We start from the raw sequence: 18,544 nt of genomic DNA on the forward strand, positions 1-18,544 counted from the left end.
ATGATTTAAAGTTTGTATAAACTAGAGGTGGTAACAAGTATTTTATTACTTTTATTGATGACTGCACAAGATTTTATTATGTTTATTTGTTAATAAGCAAATACAAGGCCCTAGAAATGTTCAAACATTTTAAAAACAAGGTTAAAAATAAACTTAGTAGGAATATCAATATGATAAGAAAGGATAAAGATGGGGGAGTATAATTCACCTTTTGATGAATTTTATTCTGGCAATGGTATGATTCATGATCAAACTATGTCTCTTTATTCACCATAACAAAATAATATTACTGAATGTAAGAACCAGAAATTTAAAGAAATGATTATGTTATGTTGATAAGTTCAAAATTACCCTGGAACTTATTGCAAAAGGTTATTTTATCAACAAATTATATTATATATAAATATCTCACAAAAAATTGAACAAGACATTGTATGAGTTATATAATGGTCAAAGACCATTCTATAAATACATATAAGTGTGTGTTTAGACAAAGTTACAATTTCTTTATCATAACTTTAGACAAAGTGGAAAAAGAAGCAAAATGGCTTCTAAACCTTTTCTTAAAGGACATTCGAAGTTGGCCAAAATATATGTTGGTAATTTGTATACATTACGTTATCCAATTTGCAATTGATAGGGCATAAAATAATATATAACAATAAATCTTGACATGTTCATTGAAGATACTATATTGTAAGATATTTACTCTTAATAAGATTATCTCTATTGACCATCTGATGTTAAAGGATAACATTACAAATTTGCTTATAAGAAGCTTAACAAGAGATTAAATTGATAAATAATTGAAAGGGATTAGATAAAAGTTTATTTTTAAAGAATTGCCATGAAAGCAACCAAACCTAGTTGACAAGAGCTAAAATCCATGTTCAAATGGATAACCAAATTATATGTCAGTTTAATAGTAATACTCTTACCCGTTTCTATGATGAAAAGTGCTATTTGAAACAAAAAACATGGATAACTAAGTTTTCAATGATTTTTATAGCTTGAAAAATTCAAGTGAGGGTATTGTATGATACACTTTATAAGAATCACCAATGTGAGTGTTAAATAAGACTACTTTTATGAGAATTAAAAATGTTAAATTCTCTAAAACACTCTCCAAAACCAGGACATGTTCAAGGCTAAAATAAACGCAATTATGAGAACTAAAATTGTAAGTAGAGGAACTGTGTGATCTTTATAATTTGAGTTCGTACAAAAAACTAAATAGTTCAAGATATCATATTCATTAGTTAGCCAAGTAAATCATATAGTTTTTATTAGGAAAGGTTCAAGGCCAAAAACTATCTCACCCAATGCATTGATTTTTTGTTATTACTCTTTATATCCGAATCGACTTTGTATTTTTTTTTCTGATCAAACAATTTTCATTTATGTGGAGATTATTGAAGTGAATGGAAAGTTGTATTTGTTAAAACTCTTATTTACATCAAGTTTATATTTTATTAACAAATATTATAAATTGATTTTATTTTATATTGATTTATATGCATATTATATGTTTTTTAGAAACCAAATAAGAAGGATAACTTTAGATATATCAAAAGTTTAACTTATATGTTGATTTTTCATGACATAAATGTACTTGGATAATATATTTCCTCAGGGGACAACCTTACTGAAAAAAAATATTAATTAAAACTAAAAAAAAGTTAAGTCTTGCTTTTATTTGTAAGCTTTTATCAAAAGAAAATTTTAGACTATTTTTTTTTCATATAACTTTTTAAGAGATATAAAAAAATCAAAAGAATTTTTCTAATGATTGATATAATCATCTTACCTTTTAATTTCTCTAGGATAAGATATTGGTTGGTCAAGTTTATCAAGCTACTAGCTTTAATAGTTGAATTACTAGATAATTGGTTCGCGTTATGCTGCAGGTTTGATTTATTAATTTTTAATATAATGTTTTTTTTGGTATTACTCATGTTTTTTCTATATATAAAAATAAACTATGTGGGAATTAATTCGATGTGACCCGATTATTTTAATAGATCTAAAGATAACTTAAATAATCAATAAAAACATAGTTTGACTCAAAATCAATATTTAAGATGAAAGTTTTTTTAATAAATATTGAAATGATAACGTATTGGATTGATTTAGATCAACCCTTCACATATCAAGTCATGACTATGATAATTCTATATAAATAAATTAAAAAATTTATTTTTTAATAAATTTAATATTAAATCAAGTTAATTGAAGTAAACTTTCAAAAAAAATCAAGTCAGGTTATAAGAACATTATAGTCTAATAAAAAAACAAATTAATTAAAACTTTTTTTATAATAATTTTAATCACGTATATATTTTTCTGTCGACCTGACACATTATTCCAAGTAGTGGTTGCGGAAGCAGGCGTGGGGAGGTGCATTTTTCTGGCTGCAGATTCTAGACTTGCGGTATTTGATTGTGACTGCTGTATAACTGTTCAAAAAAGAAGGGCCGAAATCTCCTAAAAATCACCCTTCGTTATCCATTCACCGGGCAGGAGAACAGAATGAGGCCAGGAGCTCAATACTCATCATCAACAACCGGTCAATCAAACACATCCGCTTTCAAAAGCTACCTCAAAATGCCAGCCACCTGCCCTTCTTCCTGTTGTGTTTGGTCTCTCAACACTTCTTCTTCTTATAGGCATATCCTTTCTGTTTGTCCAAACCCACTTGCGACTAACAACAATCTCGGATACTAAAAATCTATCATCCAACGTTGCACCACACAAGGTAACTGTATCTATCCATTTATCCTCTGAATTCAAAGGCTTTTTCCAACTGAGATTTCTTTTCTTTTTTGCCCTTCTATTGGAAAATCATGTTTTAAATGGCAGAATATAAATGGGGTATATTCATTTGTACAGAAATGAGACTTTTTGTTGCACATAAATAGAAAGAAATGGGGCCATCTTGTTTAACAGCTAGAAGGTAATGAAATTCAAAACTCCAGTTTTTTCTCTTTTGTTTTTCTGTCTGTTTTGATTTGAATATCATATACAAAATTTAATCCTTTTAACGGGATATTGCTTTTCTGGCTGTGGTGATGGATACGAGCATGCAAGACATATCTAATACGATCTTGTTAGTTCACCAGGGATTTTCAGAGATACTTATGATTGACTGGTTAATAGTTTTATGTGTCTCTTGTTCTTGATAAGCTTTTGTTTGTGCTAAAGCTAACCAAGAAAAAACAAAAAAAAGAAAAACGAAAAAAAAAGGAAAGAGGGTATTGATGTTTATGCTATGGAAAGTTTTTTCATTTTGCTCCTTACTTACTGATCGGAAACAGAATCAATGGATCGTTGATGGTAAGAAAGTGGACGGAACATTTCAAGACTACTTGGATTTTTTTTTTATTGGCTAAGATTGAATCTCTGTCCTTTGTTATGCTTGTGATTTGTTTAACGATTTAGGCTTTTGGGATTGAGTTTGAAATTATTGGTGAGTCTGCTTGTTCGAAGGACTTCCTTGCTATACTTGCTTGAAGAATCTGAAACCGTAAGGAGGAGCAGAAGAGGTGAAACAGGAAACGATGTTTAGAATATGGGAAATGGGGAATTGGTAGTGTTGATAGAGAGACCATTGATTTGAAAAGGGGAGGGAGTAATTGAATTTTGTAGTCCTGGCAGCTGCTATGCTTGGATCATTTCTTTGTCAGCTCTTGACATCTGAATTTATAAAATTAGTTTGTCGGTACCATGCTATCATCTTAAATTCATTATTGAGAATATTGATTGGCATGGAAGTGGATTTTCTAGCTGCATGGAAAAGTTTTAGGAAGAAACACCCTTGTACAACATGTGGGGGATATTGAAGATGGGAATTTTGAGAATGGTCAGTTAAAAGGTATTTTGCGCCATTATTTTTTAGATATCATGGCTTGGAGAAGTGGAAGAAGTTCTCTTGATAGCCAGCGTTGTGCACTCATATTTCTTTGATATAGATTTCAACAATGCAAAACAGTTTGTTTTTCTACCGAAGGATCTGAATTGGTAATGTCTTTAGGAGTCCAATGCCATAAGAATGGTCATTTCTCCATACAAAAGGGACCTTTCACACTCTCTGTTCATAAACACTAAGCATGGGAAAAAGTATTTTTCAGGTGTTCCAAAAGCTGTTCATACCATCCAGTCATTAGGAAGGAAGAAGCCTTATTTAAGTTGTTTAATAGTTGTATGATCAATTTTCTAGCATTATAGTTTGGCTCAGCATGAAATGGAACAGAACCATCATGAATATGTGCCTTCTTGTTGATCGTTGTGATGTAGTATGTCATTGGAATATGTTTCCCTTTTATGTGGCATATCTACTTTGAATAACTGTTTGATACTCGAATTAATTAATTACTAAATGTTGGTTTCAGCTTGCACAAGCGTCACTAAATTTTGCAAAGATGTCTATCAGAAAGTTGCAAGGAAGCAGTACAGAAAAATCTTTGTCGGAGCAAGAGCAGCTGGCTAAGGTATATATGAAATGCCTATCAGTAGCTTTAAGAACCATTGATATTTTTTACTTAGATAAAAATGAATTTTGAAATTCAGAGGAGAAAGTCTTGTTGCCTAAGGGTGATTTTAATTGGTTCCTATCAAGTGGAATGATGATTCAACAATGAATTTCATCAGATAAGCTATCAATTTTGTAATAGGTTTATGCCTGAATTCTTTGGTAATTATACACTTGCTTAACACAAGGGCAGGGGGGTTTGCTTCTAGTTTTCCCTCTTCCATGGTCATTTCTTTTAATCTTTTCTGCATCATGAGAAACACTCTTATTATGCATGCTTAGCAGCTAGTAAAAACAAAAGCATGATCCTGCTTTCTCCTTCATTAACTTTTTTGCTTCTTCTCTATGGTTCAATACCTTCTAACTGGGCCTGGAGCATAGTCTACCAATCATTTGGAGGGCTCTTCTTTTCATTAGATTAGGATTTGGATTTGTCTTCTTCTCAAATTGTCACCCTGGGTTGATCTATTTTAATGCTGCCTCTATTTTGTTTAGCATCCAGCATACTGGAAAATTTAACCAATTTGATTTTAATCATTTTCTTGTGATGCTAAGCTCATCATCAATCAAAATAATTCTTTCCTTTCCTAGATTTTTCTTGTTGGGTTTTAAATTCTTCGAAGCCCCTACTGAGTGATGTATAACTACAGTTGATCAAATCAATTATGTGGGAGGGAACTAACTTTCTTCCTTTTTTTTTCAGATCAATGATGTTAGGAAGATACTAGGTCCTTTAGCCGATAAGCTTCCAGTGCTTTGTTCTGATGCATCAATATCAAGGTATCTCAGAGCAAGGAACTGGAATACAAAGAAGGCAGCTAAGATGTTGAAAAACACATTGAAATGGAGGTTGGAATTCAAGCCTGAGAAGATTCGATGGGTATACGCTTCCAGTACTTTTTGGAATTGAATTTCTTTGACATAGACTGTATGGAAGTCTTCATAAACGAAGTAAAAGAAAAGAAAAGAAAAGAGCTTTTTGTGCATACCTTACATGGATGTCTGGTAAACGAAGTAAAAGAAAAGAAAAGAAAAGAGCTTCCAGACCAATTATCGCTCAAACATATGGATGTCTTGCAATTCCTTACATGGACATTGTTTGAAACTGGTATAAACTGTGCTCTGTTTCTGTGCAAATTAAGATGATGTTTTTTCCTTTTCATGTTTTAGGAAGATATTGCTAATGAAGCTGAGACTGGAAAAGTCTATAGAGCTAATTATCTTGACAAGAAGGGACGGACTGTTCTTATCTTTAGGCCTGGTTTCCAGGTGGATGCCTTAATATGAAAAATTCAGCTTACTACTATTTTTGTTTTGGTTCATTATAGTATCATGCTTTCTGGGACTTAGGACAAATCCTTTTATATCAGAATACAAGTGACATAAGAGGACAGATCAGACACCTTGTTTACTGTATGGAGAATGCTATAACAACTTTAAATCCAGATCAGGATCAGATGGTATGGCTAATTGATTTTCAAGGGTGGACAATGTCCTGCATATCAGTGAAGGCTGCTCGGGAAACAGCTCACATCCTGCAAAATCATTACCCTGAGAGACTAGGTGTTGGAATCCTCTACAACCCCCCCAAAGTATTTGAATCCTTTTGGACGGTATGTAATGATATACATAATGCTTTATCTTGAGATTTAATATTCCTTAAACCTAAAGTAAATGTGGCTCTTGCTTCATTGTTCTTAACACTTTCTGCTGTAGGAAGAGATCCTGGCATCCATGCACAAATTTCTCATAATCTATCTTCATATTTGCTCTATCATTTTCATTCTCATCATCCAGTCGAGTTGTGCCAGTTTCTCTTAATTTAACTTCATATTTACTTTATCATTTGTATTTGCAACCCAATAAATCTGATGTGTTTGTGGTGTTGCAATGCAAAAACTGAGAGATCTTGGAGCAGTTCAGACATGTAAGAGCACATTCAATGTAGAATTTTGTTGGGGAAATTTGTCAAGTTTAGGTGATGAAGTTCTTTCAGACCCACCATTTTTCCCCCCCTTATGCATAAAGATTTGGACTTCTACTCGAGGGACTAATTTATTTCTAGGGAAGGACATACACAGAATTATATTTGACTGGATAGGTGAGAACCATAAGAGATGGTTTTACTCTAAAAAAAGGGGGAAAAGGTAAGAAAGAATGCTGATTCCCTGTACTCTATTGTTAATATATTCTTTGATAATGGAACAAATGTATGGAAATTATACTTGATTGGATAGGTGAGAACCATAAGAGTTGGTGTCCTCTAAAAATAAGGGGAAAAGGTAAGAAAGGATGCTGATTCCCTGTACTCTATTGTTAATATATTCTTTGATAATGGAACAAATGTATGGAACTATGAAACAAATCCAATTAATTTTGTATTTGTCCCTGTTGTGTCAAACCTTGTTCACTTGGTCATTCCCTGTGGCCTTTATAACGTTACTTCTCCCATGCTCAGTGTGATTCTGAAATTTACAAAACTTGCTTTTTTGCAGCTGGTGAAACCATTTATTGAACCCAAAACATACAAGAAAGTGAGTTTTGTCTATTCCAATGGACCACAGAGCCAAAAGCTGATGGAAGAACTCTTTGATATGGATAAGCTGGATTGTGCATTTGGTGGCAGAAACTCAGCTGGGTTTAACTATGAAGCTTATGCCCAATGGATGAGGGAGGATGACAAGAAAAAGTTTGATATGATGAACTGTGGCTCGTCATCACCGCTACCATCCATCATGTCTGAATCACAGAGCTCAGAGACATTGACTACAAGTGGTATCTCCATGGCTTCTGACGAAGATGACAGTTCATCTGGCGATGAAAAAACCTTAAACTTGGAGAATATTGATGAGAAAACACAAGGTTTGCCACTTAGTTGCGAAGATGTTGCAGTTAGTGAAGCAGTTGACATAGTAAAAGAACTAAAGAAGGGAGAGCTGGAATGATTTTCAAACTTGGGAGAGTGTGGATGAGCACAAGGCTCAGCACTTGGCGTCGATCACACCGTGATGATGAAGCTGAAGTGGAGAAAAGAAGTGAAATTAGGGGAGCTCGAAGTTGGCACGAGAACAAGGATCGGTTCTGGTTAACATTATTTTTCTTTCAAATTTTGAGCAAGTGGCTTGGCACGCAAACAGCTGCATGATGAAAACCTTGATTGGAAAATTCGTTTTCGTTCTTGTTGAATGTCAAAATAAAGTTTTTACAGCCAACTAATTGCTTTGCTTACGTTAATCTTTCCTGCTGCACAGGCTGAGACAATAGGTATATCCCACTGAATTTACTTTCCGGGGAAATTACGAGCTCTATTGCTCTTAAAACGTTCTTGTATATATCTTTTGTTTTACAGTTTCTTGTTCTCAAGATCTCTTTTTGATGAGTTCAGATATGTTGATTGCAACATTCAAACCTAGATATAGATCAAGCTAGACAGGAAAATATTGGCTCAAACCTTTGTCCGTAACAACACATGCTTCTGTTACAATTTCAGGATTTTGTAAGAAAAACACCACATTTTGTTAAAGATATTGCAACTCGAGTGCCTTGGAATGACACTAAAACAGCTTGAATCCAGTTGATAGTAGCAAAGTCTTTTCATATCCAGGCCATGCACCAAACATGAAGATTAACCCAGAGAGGGGGAAAATAACAGAACCACACCATGAAGGGTAGCCATTTTTTAAACTACCTTTTTTCCCTTCCAGTTCTTAGCAGTGACCAACTTTTTTAGTGATTCAGACCCATTGACACAATTGGTGGTTAAAAAATCAAGGCCCTGAATGATTTGTGCAGTCCACACATGGCCATCTCCACCATTTGAAATTTCCATTGCTTCTGGCTCGATAGCTTTGACAGTTTCAGTCCATTTAATCTCCTCTCAAAATCTGATAGCAGCTGGGATCATAAAATAGAAAAAAAATATCATTTTGTGTCTAAAATCTAAGATCAACTTGGTCGAAATACATTAAAATTATATACATGGAAGAGAGTGGACGGGTGATGGTTGGGCACACAGGTCCTAGCTGCCAACTTGGAAAGAATGAAAGAAAAGAGAATAAATCCCTTTATCTAATGGATGTAATGATCGATCCCACACTCTTTTCTTTTAAACCAAACCAATCAGCTGCAAATACTTAAAATATTAATTGGGTTATTTATATTGTGGAGTTCTAATCATATGCTATCATGAGCTCCCTAATCATGATTAGCCTTGCTAATGCTAATCCAACAGTCAGAATTGAGAGTGGTTATCATAATCGAATGGCAGAAACTCAAGGAGCATCGGGTTGTCCTACTCCTTGACTGTAAATTGAAATATCCTCAATAACAGAAAACAATATACTAATTCCATAAAAATAAATAAATAAAACTTAATTTTCATTTCCTTTCACATTCAACCTTTTCTCTTTCTCTGCTTTTAGTACTATTATTATCATACCACCTCCCTCCCCATTTGATCATCTCTGTCTAATACAAAATTTAATCACACTCTACAAAAAGAAAGCTCCCTCTCCATGCCTGTTGCTGACCCAAAAAGAAGAAATCTTGGTTAAAAGAGAGAGCTGCAGAGAGAAAGGAAAAGAAAGAGAAACAAAAGCAGAGGATTCCATTTCCTTTTTTCGGTTTTGAGTCCTCTGATCTGTATGTCAATCTGGTGAGTCATTCATTCATTCACTCCGTTCCTTTAAAAAGTCTCAAACTTTAGCACCGATCTCTTGCCTTTCTATTGTGTTCTGCCCCTCAGGTATTGATATTGCAATGATCACTAAGTTGATCGTAATTTGAATGGTCCAGATTTCTATTTGGATTGAATTTTTCTTCTATCTTTTTTGAACTCTACCCGGAACCCATCACTTAGATTTTCTGATTTTTTTTTGTTGGATTTCAGGAGTTGAATTTGATCATCGTTTGATTGCTCTGTATTTCATTTGATTGGGTTTCTTAGGTCGGTTTTGCTCAAATTGTCAATTATCAGCTCCTTTTATATGTTTTCTAATGTTATGTTTAGCAATTGGGTGTCGTGGATCTAGTGCATTTTAGTTAGTTTCTAATTCCAAGCTCTTTTTTTGTTTGTTAAAAAACAGGTTGTGACAGGAGAAGGAGAGAGAGACGAAATGGGTATTGATGCAATGAGAATTAGAGTTCAAATCAGGAGATTTTTGGTGATTTCATTTGAATTATGTTATAGATCAGTTTGCAAGCATCCATTTCTTGTGGGCATGGTTTGTTACTTGTTATTGTTGTATAGGTCATTTCCTTTTTTGTTTTCCCTTTTAGTCACTGCATCCCCTGTTTTGATTTGTACTGCCATTTTGCTTGGGACCCTTTTGAGTTTTGGGGAGCCAAATATACCTGAAGTTGAAGAAGAAGAAGAAGTAGAAGAAGAAAAAGAAGAAGAAGAACAAGTTAGCCATGAGATTTCATATTTAAAGAAGGAAGGGGTTGCAGAGGATGCCACTTTTGTTGTTCAGAAAGATGAAAGCTTTAGTTTAGAGGGATTTGTAGGGAACAGAGATGTTGAAGAAGAGAGCTTGCTGGAGAACAAAAATAGGAAGATTGAGGTTCATGGCGATTCAGGAGATTATGTGCCGCTGATTGATGAAACTTCCCGAGAAGTTCAATTTGAGAAGCAAGTTGTTGAGGAAGTGGAGAGTGATTTTGATAATTTAGAGTTAGGAAAGAAGAGGGAAATTCAAGAGGAGAATCATGGGATCAAAGAAGGGTTAAGTCATGCAGAGGGTGTCGAAGAACAATATTCTTTGCTTCAAAATTCAAGAGATGAGAATCTTGACGATGATAATTCTGTGGGAGAGTTTATTGAAACTCATAATGGTTACTTGGAATTTTCTCAGGAATCATCTTGGAAACGTGCATACCATGATGATGAAGAGGATGATGATGAGGCTTCTGATTCTGGATCTGATGGGGTGGAAAGCTCCTCTCCAGATGCTTCAATGGCAGACATTCTTCCAATGCTTGATGAGCTCCACCCACTTCTAGATGAGGAAGCTCCACAACCAGCTAACATTTCCAATGATGGATCTGATGCTGGTTCAGAGGGGTCTCATAAGAGCGATGAGAGCAGTTTTGAGTCAGAGGAGGATGTGGGAAACCAGGCAGATGAAGACGAAGACGGTGATGATGATAATGATAATGAAGAAGAAGCACAAGGCAGTAAAGAGGATGAAAGTAAATCTGCAATCAAATGGACAGAGGACGACCAGAAAAACCTCATGGATTTAGGGACTTTAGAACTCGAAAGAAACCAGCGTTTGGAGAGTCTTATTGCAAGAAGAAGGGCTCGTAGAAACATGAGATTGATGGCTGAGAAGAATCTTATAGATTTGGATGCTGCTGATATTCCCATCAACATTCCATCTATTTCAACAGCTAGGCACAACCCGTTTGATTTTCCTTATGATGATGTTCCTGGGTCTGCTCCTTCTGTATTGTTGCCAAGACGAAATCCTTTTGACCTTCCCTATGACTCAAATGAAGAAAAGCCCGATCTTAAGGGAGATAGTTTTCAACAGGAATTCTCTGCAACTCAGCATAGGGAACCATTTTTCCGAAGGCATGAAAGTTTCAGCATTGGGCCATCAACTTTGGCGGGGACCAGGCAAGATCTTCGATGGAAGCCATATTTTGTACCCGAACGATTTGCTACTGAAGGGACAAGCTATCACACTTTCCAGCGCCAATTAAGTGAAGCTAGCGAGTCAAAGGTGAGCTCAGTTCCAGATACCGAGTCAGTTAGTTCAGCTTTGGAGGAAGAGGACAAGAGGATCAATGAAGAAGATGTTTCTCAAGAAACAGAAATGATTTCCAATGTTGACCATGCTTCTCTCCTTGTCGAAAGGGGAAGTTTATCATCTGAAGAGGTAGATTCTGTGGAAGATGAACAGGTTGAGAAGAGTGATTTGCACGATGGGGCTGAAATTGCATTAGGGGACGTTGAAAACCACCTAGAAATAGATTCTGGCTTGTCTGAATCAGGAGTGGTAACTCCTGAGGAGCTTAACACAAGTGAAATTCTTCTGCGTATGGGACATGGTGAAGAGGATTACAGCAGTAGATCAAGCCTATCCTCATTGTCAGAGATAGATGAAAAAATATGTGATGTGAATAGAGGATCAACAAGTCTGGAGCCAACAAACAGTCAGATCGAGGGCTCTCACATTTCAATCCAAACTTCACTTGATTCTGATTTTCATTTTGTGAATGGGTTGGCAGATGAAAATGAACACAGGGAGCCTGTTTTGGAGCCAAGAAATGATCATATTGACGAATGTGACATCTCAACGCAATCTTCTCTTGATTCAGATTTTCATTTTACAAGTCAGATGATGGATGGAAGTCAATACAGGGAGCCTGGTTTGGAGTCAACAGGCAATCAAATTGGGGATGCTGGCATTTTGAAGGAAAGCTCAACAGAGTCTGATTCAAATGTTTTAAGTGGAATGGCAGATGACAATCAAGAACCTGTTTTGGAGCCAGGAGGCCATCATATTGAGGAACCTGGCATTTCATTACAAACTTCTCATAATTCAGATATCCATTTGACAAGTGCAGTGGTGGATGATGGTCAACATAGTGATCCTGTTTATGATTCAAGCCCCCCATCAATTGAGACTATTCTCTCCTTTTCTTCTCTTTCTTCCGACACACAAAGATCAGAAATGGGTTCACCTATGGCAATGGCTGAATTTGCAGATAAAGATTCTGAAGCGCATGCTGAGAACTTCGAGAAGGATACGTCTAGTTACCAAGTGATGCTTGAAGGCTCTTCACAAGCACACTCACCAGATGAAACTGAATTCAGATCAACAGGAGTTGCAGAAAATACTGGGAATGAGATTACAGAGCTTGGATTCTCAGGAGCAGAGTCAAATTGTGAGGGTCAAAATGGGTTTACAAAGCCTGAATCAGCTGCTGAGAATTTCTCAGTTGATTCTTCTCCATCTCTATCAGACAATGGATCAGCAAAGGAGGTTGTAGCCGGTAAGGAAGAAAACTCTCATCACAAAGAGGATCGACTGCACTCATCAAGTCTTGATGCAGAAATCATTGTTGATGGATATAAGCAGTTGGATTCTGTCTCTTCTAGTTATAAGATGGCTTCTGAAGAGAGCAATTTGCCTGTACTGGAAAAAGATTATCCTCAACTGGTAGTTGAGCAGGTTTCAGTAGACACTAATTTATCTGCTTCAGAGGCTAAACCTGTCGAGGACCATGCAATTGGTATTGAAAAATCTTTTGGGCTTGAGCAGGATCAAGTCATCTCAACAAGTTTTGATGTGGATATTCATGCTGATGGCTTCCAAGATGTGGGTGAGAAATTAGATCCAGTGGATTCTAATTCTCAGCATGTTCCTTCGAATGATTTATATTTGTCTGTGCATGAAGAAAGAGAGCCATCAGTGGTGGCTGAGCAAGTTATGGGGACTCATCTAAATGTATCTTCTTCGGAGATGAAGCTTGTGGAGGAGCATTCATCAGAGAAGGGAGAAACCATCCAATCTGAACAGGATCAAGTGCATATATCAAGTTCTGATTCAGCGATTGGTGCTGGTTTTCACCAAGATGTGGATGTGACAGTTGTTTCTTCAGAATCTGGTCGCCAAAATCCACTGTCTGAGGAAAAACCTGATCTTGAATTGGAGAAACAGCAGTCTTTGTCAGATAAATCCATGCTTGAACAATCTTTTAGCAATCACGGTGAACCTCGGGTAAGGCATGCAACTCTCCTGCTTCTAGTTTTACTTTTTTCTTAATTCTAGTATGTATTGCTTCTTGTACATGTTTTGTTGAATGACTGATCTGAGATAAGGACCTCTTGTTGTGCACACAGCATATTTCATGGGTTGTGCATAAGATTACCTTCCATGAAGAACTCTTGTTGTATGAATGCCTTCCTTTGGGAATAATTGAAGAATTTATCAATATTATTTTCTCAAACCTGTATGAATTTTTGCACGTGTGTTGGATTTGTTTGCAATTGAATTCTAGTACTTGAATGCTTCTCTCAACATTTAAATCAGTTCAATATTTGTGGTTTGGATTTTGTATTAGAACTCTACAGCAAATCAGTGATTTATTAGGTATCTGAATTAGTTCATTAAACGTGATTTCTATGACACCAAACAGGGACTATCTGTTACCATTTCCAACAATGAAAACGTTCCAGAAGTCCACAATCCTGAAGAGAGAATTTCAAGGAGTATCACCTCCTCGATGTCAAATTTCACCTCAGACTCTCCCAATAGTCTACTATACAAATCACCAGATGGTGGAATGGATTTGAAAGATGATGTCCTTGATAAAATTGTATACGAGGATTATCATCAGGTCTTAGAACACTCTAATTACCCAGGAGAAGCATATGGCCCCCCTGTTTCTGAGGAAAATATCAACGAAGATGAAGACGAGTTAAAGGAGATTGATGAGGGATTGTTGTCAGAATTGGATACAGTTGGGGACTTTAGTGTAAAAGAAGTTGTTGGCGAGTCACTCCATGATGAACAAATACCAGAAAATACTAGTGTTAGTCCTGAATTTGACTTCTTGCCAAAAACTTTAAGCCTGACAGAGGTCAAGCCAGAGCTCCCAGTCCTTGAAGTTAGATCAGTTGAAGATATAGACTTGGCTTTCAAGCAACTTCATGAAGGAGCAAATGTTGAGGAGGTCATCCTTCCAAGTATGGTTGAGGAGAAATTAGCTGAGGATGAATCTAAACATCAAACTGATTCAGACTTGCGAGTTGTTGAAGCAAGATCTTTAGAAGATATTCATATTGCTATGAAGCAAATCTCAGAAGAGATTATTGAGGAACTGGTGGATTCGAGGGATGCAACAACAGAAGCAAATGAAATGGGATCTGCCAAGGAGATCCCAGTCCTTGAAGTTAAAACAATTGAAGACGTTGACTTGGCTTTCAGGCAGCTTCATGAAGGAATAGAAGTTGAGGAGATCATCGTTCCCAGTGCAATTGAGCAGCAGCTAGTCGTGGATGATACCAAAGATCTCGGGCAAACCAGTTCAGCTTTGCCAGTTGTTGAAGCAAGATCTCTGGAGGATATTCATATCGCCATGAAGCAGGTTTCAGAAGGAAATATTGAGCAGCGGCCAAAGTTGCTGGATCCGAATGATAAACCAGGACATGAAGCAGCTTCTACCAAGGAGATGGATTCTAGGAATTCAGAAATAAATGAAGAGGATTCCACTGAGGATATTGAATCAAGTACTGTAGAAGTAAATGAAGTGAGTTCCATCAAGGCTGTGGAATCAAGCATTGTGCAAGTAATTGAAGTGACTTCCATCAAGGAGAGTGAACCGGATACTGCTGAGTTTGGTGGTGGAGAAACCAGCACAATTGCTCCTCATGAATCAAAGCATGGATTCGATGAAACACCTGGAAATTCGAGTTCGAGCATATCAGATACCAAAGGCAAGAAGGCAAAATCTCATAGTTCGAGTTCTAATTCCAGCTCCAGCTCCAGCTCCAGCTCGAGCTCTAGTGATTCAGATTGAAGATAAGAATTGTAGCGAAGAAAAGAGAGGAAGTTTTGTGGTTTGAGTTTTCCTTCCTTTTGGTTTAGTTGTGTGAGATTGGGCTTTTTTGATTTTATAGTTTGGTCTACCACGATTTATTACTTGGCTGGGTTTTGATTACTTTCTAATTTATTGATCTGATCTCTTCAAGAATGAGTTTTGGTTTGATTTCTTGAAGTGTGAATTTTTTAGGTTCTAAGAGTGAGCAGTTTGAGGTTTTCTGGGATAAAGATTGTTTGAAATCCCTGCATATTGTAAATTACAATTTGTAGAATGAATGTGATCAATTCCAGGCGTTTAATGCTTTGTTTCAAATTTTCTCCTCAGTTTTTCCTCTTCATCTTTGATATGCCCAGGCATTATCTTATAAGAGATTATTCGAGTAGACTCTCTGCGGGTGATATGCAGGGTTGTCATCTATCCGTGGACCTGTGGCAGCATGATTGTTTCGGATCTGTTATAGGTCTTGTCTAGTCTAGCTGTTCAATTTGCCTGTTCCTTGAAATGCAGTATTTTGCTGTATATAGCACTGCAAGTTCACAGTAGGACATATTGTTCCAGGTATTGATTGGACTGAGGATGCGAGTTATATATTGAACAAGTTTGACAACAGCAATGCTACCGCCTTTCTACAGCTTGGGTTTAAATGTGCTTGGTTGCCAGCCAGACGCCATTTTCTAACTGAAACACAATGCAGGGAATATATCTCAAGCTGATCATCTTCTCTGTTGCTTCCTTTCCAAGGTTCTTGAAAGACAGACTGTTGGCTTTTCCTGGCAACTTCAAAGGGAGTTGGTTACTCTTTCAATGAAACTTTAAAGATGCACTTGGTTGCGTGTAGACAACCTGTCCTCTCCCAGTAAACCACCATGAAAGACCCATTTATGGCTCCTAGTATTCCGTCCAGCGCCGACCAGGGACCATGGCGGAGATATTTTGTAAGGTTGCTCCCTTATCTATCAGAAAAAGGATTCTTTCTTCTTCCTTTTTCAGTAAAGGAGTGCAAGTAGCTACATCTATAATCAAAGAGCGCTGCTGGCTAAGGTCAATATCTGCAAAGGGAACAAAAGAGAGAGTGGCAAGTGGGGCTGGTTAAGTAAAGGTGACTAGAACAGCCCACCTCTCTGCATTACTGGGATCATACGTTACGCGTCAATTCTTCTTTCTGTTGGCATAGATATGTTATCGGATTTACGCAGGACAACCGACCCTTGAATTGTTGTTGGATATGAATCCAATCTAGCCAGAAAACAACAACGCTTTTCGAACCGACAATTTGGTGTTGATCTTGTCCTGTCCCTCTCAGCATGACGGGAACTAAGAGCAATGTCCCAGCAAAACATGATTTTGTCAAGTATATTACGCAAGTGAAAAGTTCTCTCTTTTTGTGTTTTGAGAGTGTTTTAAAAAAATTAATTGTTTTTAAATATTTTTATCTTAAATTAATATTTTTTTATGTTTTTAAATTATTTTTTTATTTTAATATGTTGATTTTAAAAATAATTTTTAAAAATTAAAAAATATTATTTTAATACATTTAAAATATTATTTTTAAAAGAAAACAACATAGATTTCAACTTTTCAGCCTTTGTGTTTCAATTTCTTTAAAGCCAACAAACAATTGAATTTGAACGCTGGCTGGTAGACGCCAATGCCTCAGCAGTAAGTATTTATAATAAGTAAGCTGTTGAAAAGATTAGGAGTAAGCTATGAATGTGATATATATATATATATATATATATATATATATATATATATATATATATATATATATAAAAGGAATTTTAATGAGCAGACCCCACCCACCTTCTTTCCGACTTCTACATTCGATTCCTTTCCAGGTGGTAGCCTTACTTTTTATGAAAAATATATTTCCCTTTTCTAATTCCGCGTCAGAGAGTTCTACTTTGATTTCCCATGCAAACTAAACACGTTTAATAAAAAATAAATAAAAAAATTACATATCTTAATAAATAATAATAAATTTATTAATTTAGTTAAAAATCTTAGATAAAAATATATATTTAAATATTTGATCTTATGTTAAGATGAGCTTTTTGATTTTTATTGATAAAAATAAATAATTTAAACTCTATTAAAAGAAAAAAAACATTTTCTAATATAATTCATACTTTTCTTATTAATATATTTTTTTAAATAACCAAACATATCTTTTTCTTATCATGTCTTTTTAATTTGATAAAAAAAATAGAATAAATGCATATTTTTATTCGCATTTAATATTAATGACAAATTATTATCACAATGTCAATGTCAAACTGATACATAATCATCCAAAAAAATACAGATGACAGGTTGTTTGTCAGTTTAGATTCCAATCATCTTGGAATGGTTGAAAAATCAAGCGATGTGTTTTCAGGTTCAAAATTCTATTTTTAACATATTTTGACACAAAAACCTAACAAACACAATAGAAACATCAATAAATTAACTTCTCAACTCAAAACATCTAAAATTGTTCCAAAAACATAAAATCAAACTAAAAAAATAATATCTCTAGCTTGATCTACCTTTTCATGCAAGATGAAGGTTGTGTTGCATTCCTGAATATCATACATGCAACGGAAATAATAAAACAAAATTATTTAAAAGTTCTTAGGATCCCGTTAGACAGATCTAAAGTTGTTTAAAGATTTATTACTTGAAGATCTGATCTTCTTCAGCTTTGAATAATTTTTTAAAGGCTAGGTTGTCGCAAATTACAAGTAATCTAATTGTCCGTCCTCCAATGATAATCCACACGAACCACCAGTGAGAAATTTTCTAAATTTCTATTTAGAAAAGAATGATTGTTGTGCCTAGAATGCTAACTCTTTACTCTGTGACTTACGTAATTTTTCTATGTAACAGACAATCATTTTAAAATAAGAGGCACAATTTTCTATTTATAGAAAAATCTAAAAACCTTATAAATTAACAAAATATCAATTTGTCCCTTGAATAGTATTCTTATATTAATTCAGGATAATTTTAGAAATTAACCCAATCAAGTCCTTACTTAATTCTTCCAGGTCTACAAATATAATTCATGTATTAATTATATTCTTGTTCTTAATTTTTAAAATAGATTTTAATTAAGTCATACTTAATTAAATCATCTTAGTTTAATTCTTAACTAATAGTTCTTCATGTGTGTGACTTATTAGGTTTCTAATATGTTGACCCAAATATAAATTATAATTATAATTAAATAAATTAAACAATTTAATTTATTATCAATTCAAAAATTAATTTATTTATATCTAAAAATCAGATGCATCGTCCAACGAAATTAATTTATATCTAAAAATCAGATGCATCGTCCAACAATGTTTCATGATCCTTCAAATATTAAAAAAATCATTAGTGGTTTGACTTAATCTTTTAGTGATTGGTTTCTCAAAGTAATTAATATTCTTTTATCAATAATGTTCCAATTTAACATTAAAGCATAAAATATGTTTG

At 35.0% G+C, this 18,544-nt stretch overlaps 2 protein-coding genes across 6 annotated transcripts; both read left to right on the forward strand.

Annotated features, from left to right (window-relative positions):
* The first annotated feature begins 2,398 nt into the window (after window positions 1-2,398).
* Window positions 2,399-7,891, forward strand: LOC133669431 (uncharacterized). 3 transcript variants are annotated; one of them, XM_062089559.1, is made up of 7 exons: window positions 2,401-2,755; window positions 2,890-2,953; window positions 4,389-4,487; window positions 5,232-5,408; window positions 5,699-5,797; window positions 5,899-6,141; window positions 7,024-7,891. In XM_062089559.1, the coding sequence occupies exons 3-7, from the start codon at window positions 4,419-4,421 to the stop codon at window positions 7,471-7,473; spliced, it is 1,038 nt and encodes a 345-aa protein (XP_061945543.1). In that variant the 5' UTR covers window positions 2,401-2,755; window positions 2,890-2,953; window positions 4,389-4,418; the 3' UTR covers window positions 7,474-7,891. The 3 variants fall into 3 exon arrangements, with proteins under 3 accessions (XP_061945545.1, XP_061945543.1, XP_061945544.1); XM_062089561.1 differs by lacking the exon at window positions 5,699-5,797 and having other exon boundaries at window positions 2,399-2,755; window positions 5,857-6,141; XM_062089560.1 differs by lacking the exon at window positions 2,890-2,953.
* Window positions 7,892-8,918: 1,027 nt separating this feature from the next.
* LOC133669759 (uncharacterized) lies at window positions 8,919-15,394 on the forward strand. 3 transcript variants are annotated; one of them, XM_062090026.1, is made up of 4 exons: window positions 8,919-9,182; window positions 9,417-9,473; window positions 9,613-13,257; window positions 13,676-15,394. In XM_062090026.1, the coding sequence occupies exons 3-4, from the start codon at window positions 9,643-9,645 to the stop codon at window positions 15,056-15,058; spliced, it is 4,998 nt and encodes a 1,665-aa protein (XP_061946010.1). In that variant the 5' UTR covers window positions 8,919-9,182; window positions 9,417-9,473; window positions 9,613-9,642; the 3' UTR covers window positions 15,059-15,394. The 3 variants fall into 3 exon arrangements, with proteins under 3 accessions (XP_061946010.1, XP_061946011.1, XP_061946013.1); XM_062090029.1 differs by lacking the exon at window positions 8,919-9,182 and adding an exon at window positions 9,225-9,272; XM_062090027.1 differs by lacking the exon at window positions 9,417-9,473.
* Window positions 15,395-18,544: the final 3,150 nt, after the last annotated feature.

The sequence above is a fragment of the Populus nigra genome, chromosome 12 (genome assembly GCF_951802175.1).
Source record: "Populus nigra chromosome 12, ddPopNigr1.1, whole genome shotgun sequence".
Taxonomy (NCBI): domain Eukaryota; kingdom Viridiplantae; phylum Streptophyta; class Magnoliopsida; order Malpighiales; family Salicaceae; genus Populus; species Populus nigra.

Excerpts from the sequence above, each read along its gene's own strand:
- LOC133669431 (XM_062089559.1), top strand. The coding sequence starts at position 4,419 with ATGTCTATCAGAAAGTTGCAAGGAAGCAGTACAGAAAAATCTTTGTCG. Across the intron at positions 5,409-5,698 it reads AGCCTGAGAAGATTCGATGG|GAAGATATTGCTAATGAAGC; the intron begins GTATACGCTTCC and ends TTCATGTTTTAG. Across the intron at positions 6,142-7,023 it reads TATTTGAATCCTTTTGGACG|CTGGTGAAACCATTTATTGA; the intron begins GTATGTAATGAT and ends GCTTTTTTGCAG.
- LOC133669759 (XM_062090026.1), top strand. The coding sequence starts at position 9,643 with ATGGGTATTGATGCAATGAGAATTAGAGTTCAAATCAGGAGATTTTTG. Across the intron at positions 13,258-13,675 it reads GCAATCACGGTGAACCTCGG|GGACTATCTGTTACCATTTC; the intron begins GTAAGGCATGCA and ends GACACCAAACAG.